This window comes from Ochotona princeps, chromosome 10, assembly GCF_030435755.1.
Source record: "Ochotona princeps isolate mOchPri1 chromosome 10, mOchPri1.hap1, whole genome shotgun sequence".
Classification (NCBI taxonomy): domain Eukaryota; kingdom Metazoa; phylum Chordata; class Mammalia; order Lagomorpha; family Ochotonidae; genus Ochotona; species Ochotona princeps.
This window is the reverse complement of record NC_080841.1, coordinates 51,425,229-51,440,883: the sequence shown is the minus strand read 5'-3', so window position 1 is coordinate 51,440,883 and position 15,655 is coordinate 51,425,229. Positions and strand designations below refer to the sequence as shown.

At 46.3% G+C, this 15,655-nt stretch overlaps 1 protein-coding gene across 1 annotated transcript in view; it reads right to left on the bottom strand.

Moving 5' to 3' along the window:
* The window catches only part of KIF26B (kinesin family member 26B), a 441,533-nt gene that overhangs the window by 265,148 nt on the left and 160,730 nt on the right, over positions 1-15,655 (bottom strand). The window contains exon 3 of the mRNA XM_004578491.2: positions 888-1,418. Within this exon, the coding sequence (XP_004578548.2) occupies positions 888-1,418 (531 nt within the window). The remainder of the gene's footprint in view (positions 1-887; positions 1,419-15,655) is intronic.

Genomic DNA, 15,655 nt, shown 5'->3' with positions numbered 1-15,655 from the left:
AGGGACACAGAAAACACACATGATCCAACAGCAAAGCCATCCAAGAAAAATTAAGCCAATATTAGAGTCCCTGGTTGATTTCAGATCTGCTCTCAGTATTTCTGTAGGAACACTTGGGATCATGTGCTAACTTAAAAGACTGAAAAAGAAAAGTTTCACAAGAGGAAAATAACATTGGCAACCCAATCCCAATAGTACTTAAGGTGAGCCGCAAGCAGGAAAGGCAGAAGAGGTCAGGAAGGTGCAGACACTGCGAGCAGAGTGTGAATATGGATCACTGGTACCTTCCAGCATTCTCAGCAACACCCAGCCCTACCCATAGACTGATTTCTTAAGGATACACAATACTCTTTGGTTTAAAAAAAAAAAACAGTCACTTCTTTGTCTTCATTTCTAAGGTCTCTGTTAACAGGCAGGATGATAATCCCAATGCTTGGTACTAGGCAACATGCCTTGCAAATATTACCTTCTTTCATTCTCACTACTTCTCTATTCACAGGAGAGGGATATGAGGTTGAGGGAGTGCAAGGTCACATCACTAACAAGTGGACAAGAAGGATTTAGAACCCTCCTCCCAGTTACCTCTAGGCTCTACACTCTTACAAAGGCAGGTAGGAAGCCCGATTGGCCTTGGCAGGGCTTGGGTCTCTCAGGATGTAAATACTGAAGGAGGGTGGGGGTGAAAAGTGCAGAGGAGCTCCAGAGGTGCTCCCTAAGCAAGCAGACCTGCATCGGCACTCTGATGGAAACTGGGCAGACGTTGTCTGGAAGTGGCTCTGAGTAGGGGATGGTTCCAGAAAGGGAGGTGGGGAGAAAGGAAGCTCCACCTACTCCTCTGCCATGACCTCAGCCAACGCTGACCTCCCTTGCTCCCTGAGGCTTCTTACCTGGTAGGGGTACAGGGTCACCCCATTGGTTCTCGACAGGGACCAGGTGCCATCCAGGAACTGGTGGCCCTGGATGGCCACGGAGTTGAGGATATTCCCATTGCTGGGACTGGTGGCCATCTGGAGGCTAACCTTGGCCTGGTGCGTTGGGGATCCGCTCTTTTCTGCCCCATTGCCGACCCCAAGGCTGTTGGGTTTGCTGCTATGCTTGTTGGCAAAACCTGTGTAGTTGGAGGTGGCATAGGATGCAGGCACAAAGGCCCAATCCCTGGGCTGCTGGAGCCCCGCCACATGCCGGGACCCCACCAGAGTGGGGATGTTGGAGAGTGGAGGCGGGGAGCCCGGTGAGGCATCGTAGTGCTCACTACCAGCTGCCTGCTCCAAGCTTAGCACCATCTGTATGGCTTCCTGCTTCAGCTGGTTCAGGTGTGTGGCACAAATGTCACATCGGTTGTCACGGTCATTCCATGCCTTCCGGATGGTGTTGGGGACCTGAAGCTTCTCATGGATCACAGCCGAGAAAGCAGGGTCCTAAGAAAAACACAAAAAGAAGGGGGTTAAAAAGATGAGCCTGCAACTCCAGGTTGGGGATAGCATACTCCAGACGCTGGCCTAAAGAGTTAAAACTAAGATGTTTGCAAACAATTTGATTGCTTGGTTGTCGGCCAAAACACAGGACTTCCACCAGAGTGGCAGAAGAGCTTCACTGGTTGACAATGACATCTGACACACAGGAAGAATCGTGGAGTGAAAACTTTAAAGAATTTAAGCAAACAAAAAAACAGGTTGAAGACCAATCAAACAGGAACATTTCAAATTCTCTGTCTCATGGTCATGAAATCACAGCCATAACTGAAACCTTCACCTCCCCAGGTGAGCCATCGGAAGACACAGACGCTTGTAAAGGCATGAGGCACAGGCGGACCTGCACAGGTCGCAACCTGCTCCCACTGTGCCTGGAGAGTTAGGAACAGATGGAGAGGTGCCACTGTGACCAGGAACAGAGATGCTGTTCCCTGGAAATCTCAGCCTCATCAGCTTTCTAGACCAAAGATGACAGGAAGAAAACTGAACCAAACCAATTCTGGAACAGAAATCTAGTCTAGTCCAGTGGCCCAGCGAACCCCTGCAGACTGACTCGTGTCAGCCACTAGCTCTGTGGCAAGCTGGTCAATCTGCACCCTTGTATCTGAAAGTCTGACCCATTAAAACAGAAACTATCTGCTTGCCAAATGGACCAAAACACTATCCCCTACCAACCTCATGTAAGATTGCTATTTAAAACCCATCCTGGGAGGAAACCAGAAAAAGATCGAGTGAAGACAGTACCTCTCACACCTGCATTTTTTAAAAGATGGATTATACAGAGGAACAAGCATGCAGAAGGTTGTCTGGGTATCAAAATACTTGAATTCTGATTTGAATTCTAGCTCTGTTACTGGTGACCTTGGAGTTCTCTATCACCTTGGAAAAACCCAAACTCTTGGAATTTCTCACCATGGCCAGTCTCTGTTGTGAGGTCTTCCAGCTCCATGTCCTGTATGGAAATTTAAAATGGAGGGAGCATGGTTATCTGTGTACATGGACAGAGCAACTTGCTATTTGGGGAGGGGTCGGGAGAGGAGGGCTGTTTGAACTTTCAGGACCTGACAGTTTTTGCAAATCATCAGTAAGGCTTACGTCAAGGGTCGTTTCACTCCAGGACATGAGGAGAAAATCCGCCCTTCAGAAATTTGCTGACAGCTTGGATGGGGGTGGAAACCCCCACGCAGGATTGAATGGCTCTGATGAGCTGTGGGTGAAGCGGGGTACGGGGCCACAGGGCTGGGCCGGAAGGTCATTGGTAGGAGGCTGGTTCTTCATTACGATCCATCTTGATTATGGGCTCTAGTGTTTTGCTTTCCCTGTTTAACTACCCTGAACAGCGCCTCAGCGTGCACAGATGAATTGATTAATAAATCAAGAGGCCTCAGTAAGGAATGGCTCAAGCAGGGAAACTCAAGACAATCACAGAAAGTGATGGGAAACCATGGGAGGTCAAGGTTGATGGAGTCTCCTTCAAAAAGGTGACGTGAACCAGATGAGGCAGCCTGCTCGTGGTGTCCTTCTCAATGACACCTTCTCTATCAGTCTCTAACCACAACGCAGGCATGTGTGACCTGAAAGATCCCCCTCGGGACTACTCTAGGGCTTTCTAGCACCTCAATGAGCAGACACAGAATGCTAGAGCATTCTAGCACCTCAATGAGCAGACACAGAAACAGCTCCCAAAGTGTTCAAAGTGTGGGAAATGCTGACTTCCTGACTAGGTCTGTGGCTTCAAGAGCCAAAGGGCCAGACAGATTCATTTTCTGCACAGACACACAGATTTTAACGACTCCTACCTAAAAGGTGGTCTTTTATTCAAAGGGTATTTCTTATTTGAGCCCTCCTATGGACCAATATATGCTTTTTATGCCTTTCCACATAATGAGAATTTTCCCTTATTACTACATGTTATTTGAAAATATTATTTCTAACGACTACATGGTATTCTTTGGTCGTTTCATACTTTACTTATCTATTTCCACATTCTACTTGCATAATCAAAGGAAATGTGGGAAAATTAGGAGACTGTCTTCTAGTATCAAGTCACAACTATTTGGAGTTGAAGAAACCTCAACTTAACTGCTTATTCAGAAAATTTCTGTAGGGTTGGCACCATGTTATGGTAGGTTAGACTTCTGCCTACAGCACTGGCATCCCATAATGGCACCAGTTCTTGTCCCTGCTGCTCCACTTCTGATTTACTCCCTGATAATAGTCTGTGAAAATAGCAGAGAATGACCAAAGTACCTGAACCCCTGAACCCATATAGGAGACCCAGAAGGGACTCCAAACTCCTGAGTTTGGATTAGCCCACCTCTATCCGTTGCAGTCACTTGGGGAATTGAACTAGTGGATAGAAGATTTCTGTCTCTCTCTCTTTCTCTGCAACTCTGCCTTTCAAACAAAGATAAACTGTGAAGAAAGACAATTTTTGTTAGCTCAATTATATGAAAGTGCCACAGTAGGCAAACAGCTGTTAAGCTGCATCCAACTTATTTTAATTTTATTTACTTGGAGAAAGAGGGAGAGAGCACGAGCATTCCCATTTATTCCCTGGTCATGGCACAACTGCCCTCATTGGCTGGGGCTGGACTCGGGGCTAGAGCCAATAGCCAGGACTCCAATCCATGTCTTTCATATCAGTGGCAGGAGCCCAATTACTTGAATCATTATCATTACCTCTTAGAGTCTGCATTAGCAGGAAGCTGGAGTCAGGAACTTGAGCTGGGGATGAAGCCTATGTCTTCGGATGTGTAATGTGAGCAACATAACAATCAGGCCAAATCCCACCCTTTATTTCAGTCTTTCTCTTTTGGATTTGACTCTGTTACGTCCACTCTACAGCAACCACATAAGCCATCCCTGGTTCTGAGGATTCCTCTCCTCTTCTCTCCTAGGTTTTCATTACTATCTCTCAACGCTTTATGTATGCATGTATGTATGTATGTACGTATTTATTTATTTTTCTTTATTTGCCCCAATGCTATTTGCTGCTCAGCTTCCAACATTTAACAAATTGGTACGTTGACTTCCAGCAAGTTTTTAGGCACTGCATTAGGCTGGAGATCTGAGGATTGTGGAGACAATTCCCATCTTCAATGAGTTCATAGTCAAGACTTTCTGGCCTACCCAATGCTACATCTCTCTGTTGCCCCCTCTAGTCTCATTAGCCTTGACTCACAAGACCAATCAAACCACACAGTGACACACAGAGCTCAGTCACAATATGTTGGCAATGTCTCAGCCCGAGTGAGCCCTCCTTAAGCCAAGACCATCCACATCCACAAGGGTCACAGATGAGCCCACGTCCCATGTATTGTTGTCTCACTGGGAGGAGAACTGGGATTGATTCTGTAATGAGGTTAATGGCTGATGTCAAAGAGGTGTTCTTTATACTAAACAACTCTTGATCTGCAACTCTTATCATTGAAAGGCCTCAGTAAATCAGCAGCTACATGTCATGGAAACTAAAATCCCTTTGAAGTACTTGTCCACACATTAAAACTATTTTTAGCACCAATTTTCAAAGTATTGGTCCACTGACATAGTTTTCTGGAAGTGCTGAAATAAAGAGGATACTGCTTCAAGGGAAAGGAACCATCAACAAAATAAAACAAAAGTGTTATACACATATACTACGCTTTCCAAAGAAACACAATAAGAATGGTGGTGGTTCTCAGGAGAGACTAGAAAAGGTTCCTGGAGTCCAGCCACGCCAAAACAAACCTGAACCCCAAAGAAGCAGAGTTAAGCATCCCACCTAGCATGCCAGTGAGATTATGAGCTGTGAGACATGTGTATTGTCTAGTTCTGACTGATCCAGTTTTTGCGGGGTGCTAGCAAGATCCTGCCAGACAAGTCTAAGGTTTATTAAGGAGTCTTTATTAACCAAGCTTGGTGATAACAGGGCCTGCTAGAAACAGCAAATCACAAATTGATATGACAATCCAGTCAATCGAAACCCCAAGAGATACAAATGGTCACTACCCTGAAGTCTATCCTCGCAAAGTTGGCAAGCAGGAATGTAACTGAAGCCTCACCTTGTGGGAGGCAGGAAGCAAATCAGCTGAACCACCACCTGCAGCCTTCCAGCAACTGCATCAGCAGGAAGCTGAAGTCAACAGCCACAGCCAAGTATGAAATCTAGATGCTTTGACTTGGAACACAGGCATTTTAGCCAGGGTTTTAAATCCTGAGCCAAATGCTGGTCCCTGAAACTCTTTTTTTTTTAAAGATTTATTTATTTTTATTGGAAAGTCAGATATACAGAGAGGAGGAGAGACAGAGACAGAGAGGAAGATCTTCCATCTGACGATCCACTCCCCCAAGTGACCACAACGTCTGGAGCTGAGCCAATCCAAAGCCGAGAGACAGGAGCTTCTTCCGGGTCTCCTATGTGGATGCAGGGTCCCAAGGTCTTGGGCCATCCTTGACTGCTTTCCCAGGCCACAAGCAGGGAGCTAGATGGGAAGCAGGGCCACCAGGATTAGAACCAGCATCCACATGGGATCTTGGCACATGCAAGGCAAGGACCCCAGCCACTAGACTACCCCACTGAGCCCGACACTCTATTTTTAAGGTCCTAATTTTCATTTCAGCACAAAGGAATTAAGCTGTTGTGATTTTGACTGTATTTTCGGCCAAAATGCTTTAGCTTACAAATTCTGTATTTAAGAAACTTCTCTGTGTCAGAAAGATAACACAAAATCATTCTATCCCTCCTTTCCCATGCAAGAAGCTAGGAAAGCCCTTCAGAAAGATGATGAAGTTAATGTTCATATAAAATGTGCCCAATTAGTGATCAATACCAAAGAAGAAAAGAAACTCCATAAAAGAGTTTTCCAATCCCTTTACTACTCATCTGTGTCTTCTAGATACTGCAGGAAAATGGTCTCCTGCCACATTCCCTAAGGATATTTCACAGTGGAGGAATTCTTAGGTTGACTCACATGCCTCCTGGGAACAACCATCTCAAATGATCTTTCTGGATACTGATTCCCCAGGCAGTGGTACCCAAGCCTGTGGCTTCAACCGCCTACTGACATGGACACATCCTACTGATACGGAGTTCTCTCTGTCTATCCCAATCTGACCTTCCTCTTTACTCCAGCCTCATACCCAAGGCTCCTCTGGACATCACCAGTTGTAAAGGCTCTTCAGCATGACAACCCCGGATTAGTTCTGCCTGCCCCTAACCTGCTCCTATTCCAACAGTTACTAGCTAAGTAAACAGTACTATTATCCAGCCAAAGGCTCATGCTACATTTCTGGAACTTGCTTGGTCTCCTCCTTTTGCCTCACATCCAAACATTAGATTGGCTGATGGCACTTTCTGAATTCTCTGAAAGCAATAGCTGGAACCAGTGTGCTGCATGGTGGTACACAAATTTCTGTAGATGTTTGCTCCTTATTTAGTAGTCAAGAGGCCTCTGGTAACAGCTTCCCAGGAGACAGAAGCTATTCTTCATTCTTTATACTTAGTTCCTGAACTTTTCCCTCCATAAAATACTGTCCTGGGAAGCCCAGAATGGAGGATACTGCCCCGAGAAGGAAATGTTTTGTGCCCCACAGCTGGTGGCTTTCCAGAGATCAATGGGATTTATCTTCCCAGGCCTGATAATCCTTCCCTGCTCACCCCTCACCTTCCCCACCACTGTCCTTGCTTTCTCAGTAAGCTCAGCTTTCTTCCCAGCATATCCAGCCCCAATGACAGGTGTCAATATTCATGACTTTTTTTTAATTAACTGAAACTACAAACTTAAAAGCTGTAGCAAATCTTAAGTGGATCTGAGCCAAGAATACCACTACTGTTACAGATTCTAGTAATTTGGATGCAAATGGTATTTTTAAGTGGTATTATTCCCCTCTATAATTTATTTAACATTTATTTATTTTTATTGGAAAGGTAGATATACAGAGAGGAGGAGAGAGAGAGAGGAAGATCTTCCGCCTGATGGTTCACTCCCCAAGTGACCCCAATGGCTGGAGCTGAGCCAATCTGAAGCCAGGAGCCTCTTCCAGGTCTCCCACATATGTACAGGGTCCCAAAGCTTGAGGCTGTCCCAGGTCACAGGCAGGGAGCAGGATGGGAAGCGGGGGTGGGGGGTGGAATTAGAACCGGCACCCATATGGGATCCCGGCATGTTCAAGGCAAGGACTTTAACCACTAGGCTCTCGCGCGGGGCGGGGGGGGGGGGCGGTTTCCATAATTTCAAAAGAAAGATGAAGACCAAATGTTAATTAGCTATTGCCAGGGAACAGTGTTAAAATATCTTAAATCTAAAGATGCTCCCATAACCTCTCCCCAGCAGACAGCACTGCTTCTTAAAGAAGGTTTTGTTCCTCCCTAACTCTACATCCCCTTTTCCACAGGTGCCTGATGGAATGTGGATAATCAATGGGGTGCAAAGTTTTGTTATCACCTAGAGCGTTTCTCACCTCTTAATTACCTTGAACCTGCTCAGTAGGAACTTAGGTTGACCAAACATCAGTATCCTTTATTGCAGTTATTCATGGGGTTCTCAGACCCACAGACCAGGCAGTTGACCTCCCAGGGAACAAATCAGTTTGTTTGACAAAGTTAGGAAGACTCTTTGTTCTTTGTGGGAAAGAGCTACCACCCTACCACCCTGAGTCATCTGCTATTCTCAGTAACACAATGTAGGAACTGAAGAAGTCCCTAAGCCATTCAGGCTGCTTAACCAAGAGGACACAACGCCACCCATTCTCCAAAATGGGCCAGTTGTGACTGGGAGCAAGAGGTGCCTCAAACTCCTACTTCATTAACATAAAGTTTCAACAGGTGTTTCCTTAGGCCTGCCACCCAGTACCTGACCCAAAAATGGGCCAGGCATTACCAGTCTGCCTTGGGAGCCAACAGTACTTCATCCAGTAATGAAAAACACGCACTGGTATGCACATGAACATGAATCCTGTGATGTGAAATGTATAGAAAGGCATACTGGGTAACGAGCTCACAGAGTTCCCTGCCCTCTGCTGGCCAAAAACAAACAAAAAACCACCAAATGAACAAATGTTAAATGTCAGGGGCCCAACACAATAGCCTAGCAGTTAAAGTCCTTGCCTTGAACGTGCCAGGATCTCATAGGGGAGCTGGTTCTAATCGCGGTGGCCTCACTTCCCATCCAGCTCCCTGCTTGTGGCCTGGGAAATCAGTTGAGGATAGCCCAAAGCCTTGGGACCCTGCACCCACATGGGAGACCCAGTTCCTGGCTCCTGGCTTCAGATTGGCTCAGCTCCGGCCATTGCAGCCACTTGGGGAATGAACTAGCAGACAGAAGATCTTCCTCTCTGTCTCTCCTCCTCTCTGTATATTCACCTTTCCAATAAAAATAAATGAATCTTTTAAAAAAAATGTTGAATGTCAGACCAAGGTTGTTCTTCATAAGAAGCCAAGTTAACCTGGGATGCTGTGACTGTGACTGCTCTGAATGACAGCAGGGATGTGGGGCTATTAAACGTGGCAGGTGTGGCCTCAGGCTGGTGTGGACAAGTGTCTATAGATTCGTTAGAAAATTTCTAAAAAAGTGAATGGGAGGATTGAATCCTGCCCCTACTGTTCAGTTGCTATGATTAGGAGTTATTAACCAATAATAATAATAATTAATAAATAAAACCAGGAATGAATGCCATTTGATTTACTGAGTGAAGTCAGGGTGAGATATGATCATATGCACAACAGTTTTTCACAGTCTGGTCCTTACTAAAAGCTAACAAATGATAGTAATTATTATCAGTGTTAAATACACAGTAGGAATGATTATCCCTGTTACCATTTTCAATCTCTACTATCATACATTGTACAAACTCTGTACTTCATAAAGATTGTGGGGACAGCAACAATGTGACGATGATTTTTGCTCTTGGAGCTTACTTTGGTCCAAGAGGATTTAGCAAACACTTGTGACATTAATAGGAAATGGGGGTGGGAATAAAGGATCCTGAGCTTACCACCTCTTACTGTTGGACAAGGCAAATTCTTCTTAAAAGACATGAAAGAAAGAATGGGCTCCTGGAGCTCCCCGCTGCTGCCTCTGCACTAACTGGCTCCCCGGCCTTCTCCTACTACACAGTTAGAATATTTCACACCCATGTCCAACGTGACACAAAGTGACAGACTTCACAAGTATCAGTGCGGGACTTAAAATTCTAGGGTGATACAATATAGTTTTGCCTTTCAATTAACAAAGTCTATCTGGAGCAGATGTGTTTCTTAAATGAATAAGTTTGAATGCTACGGGGATTATTTTCAGTCTCTAATACTGTATTAGTAGTATAAGGCTATTAAGGGCTCTGCTAATTACCTAATTATAAAATTGCCTAATGTTCCCTTTAATCAATTTTATGCACATGACACATCTACATAAATTTACTTGGCTGTGTTTTCTTGGGCTTACTAGAATAAGATGAAATATGTAAATTTTGGTGATTTTTTTTTTCAAAACTATGAACAGATTAAACCTTGTGTCAATCATGTGCTGCACACACCTACCTCTTCTGCAGGTGGCTGGTGACCTAACATTTGGGATGTGGTATTTAAAGGTCCCTGCCAATGTGGCCCACATCTGTTTTGGCTCCCCATGGGACCCCACGAGCAGTCAGCTGCAGCTCTCCTCTGTGCCCCTAGAAGCCCCTGCAGCCCCTTGACTGGGTGCCTTTGCTTAGGATGGCAAGTCTCACCCTCCCTCGTAAACCCCAAGCAGACTATGGCGATGATGGCTATGTGGGCTCACTGTCGAGAGGGGAGAATGGTTTCATGACTATGTACATATGTACAAATGCCGAAGTGTACACTTGGGAGTGTGTACTGTGTCGAGCATCTGTAGGCCTCTCAAACTAAAGGAAAATAAATAAATAAAGCTCTGTTCATCCAGCCGAGGGCCCAGCTCACTCACGAGGTCTAACTCCCCTTCCCAGGACTCACACTGCACTCCTCTGGTCTGAGTCATTTGCGGTGCTGAGCAAACACTTCCTTATTAGAGTCCCACATGTTCTATCTCTGCGATCATAGTAAATTCCTGGGGGGCAGAAACCATGCCCCGGCTTTACCAGCCATGATAACGTCAATTCTTGCCCCCCTGGAGTCCTCTCTCAGAATGGCAGCCAGGTCTTAAATCTGATCCTGGCATTTGGCAGGTTTAAAATCCTCCACTGCTTCCTGTCCCTTTCCTCCTTCACAGCCAACGTCATACCTTTGCACTGTATTCCACAGACCTTGGCCTACGGGTCCCTCTCCCAACCCACCTCCCAGGACGTGTCTCTGGCCTCAGTCTGGCCAGCTGCAGAGGCTCAATGACTTCTCCACTCCTCCTGTATAGAAAACCTGCCTGAAGAGACAGCTGCCTGGCAGTTGTTCACAGCTTCAAGCTCTTCAAGCAGCACCATTTTAAGCGAGGCCTTCCTGGATCCCAATGCGCCCTGACCTCCTTCTCTGCAGCCTTGTAATCCACCTCTTTACATTCATTCTCTGGCTCCCCACAAAAATATAAACCGGGTAAAGGCAGAGTCTTTTGTCTGTGGCGCTCGCTGGTGAATCCTTCATGCCTGTAGCAGTTCTGGGATGAACTGATGAACCGATGACTCAGGTTTCCATGCAGGAGGTTCCTCCATTAGTGTCACCTTTCTTCAGGGTTTTGTAATGACCCACACATTCAACTCCTCTAAACTCTCAGCGCTGAGAGCTGCTGCTTTTTTGTAGACAATACTCCAAGACAGTGATAAATGGCTCTTGAGATGCAGTCTAGTGACTAGGGTAGAAATACAAAGATTTCGTCTCCAGATGCTCTCCCTACTTCCACTGAACTCAATTGCTGGTGTTTTTGAGTCTCCACCTTCCTCCCCCTACACACACACACAGGCTATCTGGAGATACCTGGAGACAGTTGTGGTTGTCACTCAGGGATGCCTACTGACATCTCGTGAGATGTGACTAAAGATACTCCAGTGCACAGAGCAGCCCCCTTTACACAAAGCTTTGTCCAGCCCCAAATGTCATTGTGTCAAGGTTTGAGACCACCAACCTAGTCCGTCTCTCCCGGTTCTCGCTCATTCTTTCGGCTTAGAGAGTAGCTTGGTGTAGGACCGTGAAGCAATAATCTAGGTCAAGAAGCAAATTCTGGCTCTTCGCTATCTCAGTCTTCCTTATGGGTGAAGGCATTCTCTTCACATTATCACCAACAACAGTGTTGGGCTTGTGGACGAGCACACCACAGGTAAGCGTTGCTCCTGCCCACCTGCCAGTCAAGTTCAGCTCCTGGACTGCCCAGCCCACGGCCCTTCCTAGGGACCAAGGCACCTCTGGCAATGCCACTAGTTGTTCAACAAGGATTTGATGGAAAAGGCTGACTTGGGTACTGAGGAGCCAGCCACATGACACTGTGGACCTGGGATGCGGTTTGGGTGTCAGCTCCCCGAGCCTGTCATTTCCTCATGTGCCCTGGGCCTGTGTTGGAGAGGGGACTGCTGAGGTTGCGTCTGCCATGCAATCAGTGCACGCCTCTGGCAGGATTTCACATCATGGTAACTCCACTGTTTCCCTTCTGGGGAAGGAAAACCATGCCATGGTGACATGAGGTCATCCTGAAGATGCAATCTGGTGCAATTACAGAAGATGCTTACAGATGTCCCTGCTCTGGCAGAAACCACACTGCCTTGATGTGGCCACGTGCCAGCCTCAGAGAAAGCCTGGCCTTTAGGAGGGAAGGCATGGAGGCTTCAGGCATCACTGCCCAGCTTTACAGACCTCTCTGGAAGAGGAGGATCTGAGCTGTGCATCTTTGTTTTCACTAACATTACATCAGAAATGACTTCCCATAACCTGGGGCACATGGTGCCACGTTTTGACAATCCCTGACACAGAGTGTCCATATGGACGTCGAGCAATCTAAAAGGCCTGGAATGTGACCCTCCATCAGTAGGTGTCTCTTTGGCTTATCTGGCGAGGGATGGATTCATCCTGAGCAACCCAGCAGTTCTTCCCAAGCTCCGTCCTTCACGAGGCAGCATTCATGAAAAGGTCTGCATCAAAGATTTACCAAGCTGAACAGCTTTCAACCACGATGGAGGGCAACAGCCAAGAAGCCTCATTCCAGGGACTGTGCCTCCCAAGACAGGAAACCACTGACAAAACCTATTCTTCAGCCCAAAGCAAGAGAACTGGCTAGCTGCAGATCCTGTCTCCTTAAGGGTTATTGCAGGGCTGGCAAGGGTTTCTGGGCAGGACTATACTGTGTACTAGATCTGACACCTCCTTCTTTATGCTGTTCTCCCCTCAACCAACTTTCCAAGGAAACGCACCTCTGTCTGGGCTACCAGCCTCACCACTTTCTCAGAGAACTCTTGTGGGAGAAACAGCTGGCAGAACCTCTGGAAGCTCTATGCAAAGGCTGAAGTGCTGATTACACTGATTTCTTTCAGAAGCTTCTAGAAAGTCTCAGCCCAACAAGCCCCAGAGAGGAGGTGACAGTGACAGAAGGTGAGCCAACCAGGACCCTTCTCCCTGCTGCCCCTGGTCCTACCGCACGGGAGCCTATAGCGCGACAGACCACGCAGTACTGACAGGCTGCAGGGTGAAGTGACTGACTTCCCTCCAAAACTTACTTAAAAAGGGCTTTCTGCCTGTCCTGAATAGGCCCTGGGAAGAGATACATTGGAATTCATCCTCTTACACATGCTGCGTGAAAAATGGAAGGCATGCTCTAGGCACAGTAGCCTAGTGGTTAAAGTTGTCACCTTGCACACACCAGTATCCCATATAGGCACTTCTTCATGTCCCAGCTGCTCCACTTCCCATCCAGCTTCCTGCCTGTGGCCTCGACAAGCAGTTGAGGATGGCCCAAAGCCTTGGAACCCTGCACCCACATGGGAGACCCAGAAGAAGCTCCTGGCTCCTGGCTTCAGATCAGCTCAGCTGCAGGCATCGTGGCCACTCGGGGAGTGAACCAGCAGATGAAAAATCTTTCTCTGTCTCTCTTTTTTTCTGTAGATCTATCTTTTCAATAAAAATAAATAAATCTTTAAACAAAAAAAGAAAGAAAAATGGAAGACATTTGTAACCACTGACCACCAAAATCTCCGGGTGTTAATCTTAGAAATATGAACAATCTCAATGTATTTGTATGTATCCTTGGAAAAGAAATTAGCATAACGCCTTTGATGGTGGGGTCTGCACAAGTAGTACATGTGAGCAGGTTTGGGAATTAAGATTTCCAAGGCTAAGAAGAAAATCCACCCACATCCTCTACCCAGCTTTACAGGTTTTGCTCAGGATCGATGCTGAAGCCAATATGATTTGTATGGCCCTTTGAGGGGTTACAGTGACATAAAATCCTAGATGACTTTAAAGAGGAGGTAGGGATGGCAGGAGCAAAACACAGGAGATATTTTCAAATGATTTTTATGTTGATCTTGGTTACACATTTTAACACGATATGAGAACATCACAGAAACAACAACTAGGACAGATGTAGACAGATATGGACAGACAATTACAGAAACCAAATTATTTCGGAACAATTCCTCCCCTGTGCACCTGACTCAAACATCATTTGAGGCTGGGCATTCCCACAGGTGGGCAAGCCTGCATCCCACATCAGAGTATCTGGTTCCAGTACTGGCTCTGCTTCCAATTCCTGCATCCTACTAAGGCACCCCTTGGGGGCAACAGATAAAGGTTCAAGCACTTGGGTCTCCGTGCTTGCTCCTACGTGGGCCAACAGATTGCATTCCTGGCTCCTGATGTTAGCCCGGTCCAGCCCTGGAAATTGTGTGTACATGAAGAGTGAGCTGACTGATCTATCCATCAAAAGATCTCAAAAAAAAAAAATCAAATTTTCAAAGATACAACCTTTTGAATGTAGGGCTTCCCAATACATATGCTGAGATTTCTGCCTAGTAATCCAGTCATCCATTCATTTATCAAACACATCATGAAGATCTAATTGTGCCACAGTCCTTTGTTAAGTGGTCCCCAGTGTTTATGGAACCTGAGAAAACCAGCATAAGCAAAAGCAAGAATAGAAACAGCCCTTCCTCTTGAGCTGGGCAGCCGGTGGAGGCGCTCACAGACAGAACAGGCCTCTCGGCTTGAATCCTGAAGACCCGGGCTTCAATCTAAATTTCGTCACTTTCTCATTTTATAGGCCTTGGTCTGTTTTCTCACCACTAAGACAGGAATAAAACTCTTCCCCTGGCAGTGATGTAAAGACTCAACAGAACACAGACATAAAAGCACCTTATGGAGAGCTCCAGAAATGCAACATGCTATTATTATAAACACCATATTTTTCCTATGCTTAGCAAGTGAAAAGAAGCATATTTAGGGCAAAGTCATTTCCTGTTCAATATGCATCTTGAGCTCAAGGACAAGTATCAAAAGAGAGAATAGACCAAAAAGTGCCCACACACGGAAGCCTTTGCCTGGCTCCAGTGGAAGGGCCAGATTCAAATGTCAAGTCCAGCTCAGTGTCCAGCTCTTTCAGATAAGGACACTCTCTCAGCTCCATTTATCAGGTCAGAAAACATAAAGCCAGGAGTAGCTCCATCTCTTCCCTGGTCTGTGTTAAAATCATCAAACACTTGGGAGCAACGGCTTCCCTGACCTCTCACCTCACCGCTGTGATGGCCAGGCAGAGGTCTGGAACTGTCCAGAACAAACCATCAGAATCGCATTCCATTTGAATTCCTGTCATAGGCTACTTAGAAGCCAAGCAGAGAGAGGATCAGTCACTGCTTTGGAGATGCTCACCCAGAGCCTCTGCACCCACACAGATCTCTCATGCATACGCCCTAGGATCTTGGACAAGCCTTGGAGCAGTGAAGTCAAGAGATGCGGCCAGCAGGCAGGCTTGGTAGCCAGCAGTCACCCTCAGAGAACAGAGGCAGGAACCTGGAAAAGGCCTCCCAGGGGCTCTCAGAATGAAAAGCCCACCCCTAGGGTGTGCAGCCTTACCTGGACTTTGATGGTTCCAGGTCACATACCTGAGCCTATCCAAGGTCAAAGGTCAACAGCAGCCACCAACTTAAGCACTAAAAGGAAATTTTTTGTGTGTGTGTGTGGCTCTGCTGGGATACAAATGAAAGGAAATTTTAATGGGGATATTTTCATCGGTCATGTTCTGAAACTGGCAACCAACTCAGAGAAGGCTGAATGGTTTCCTGGT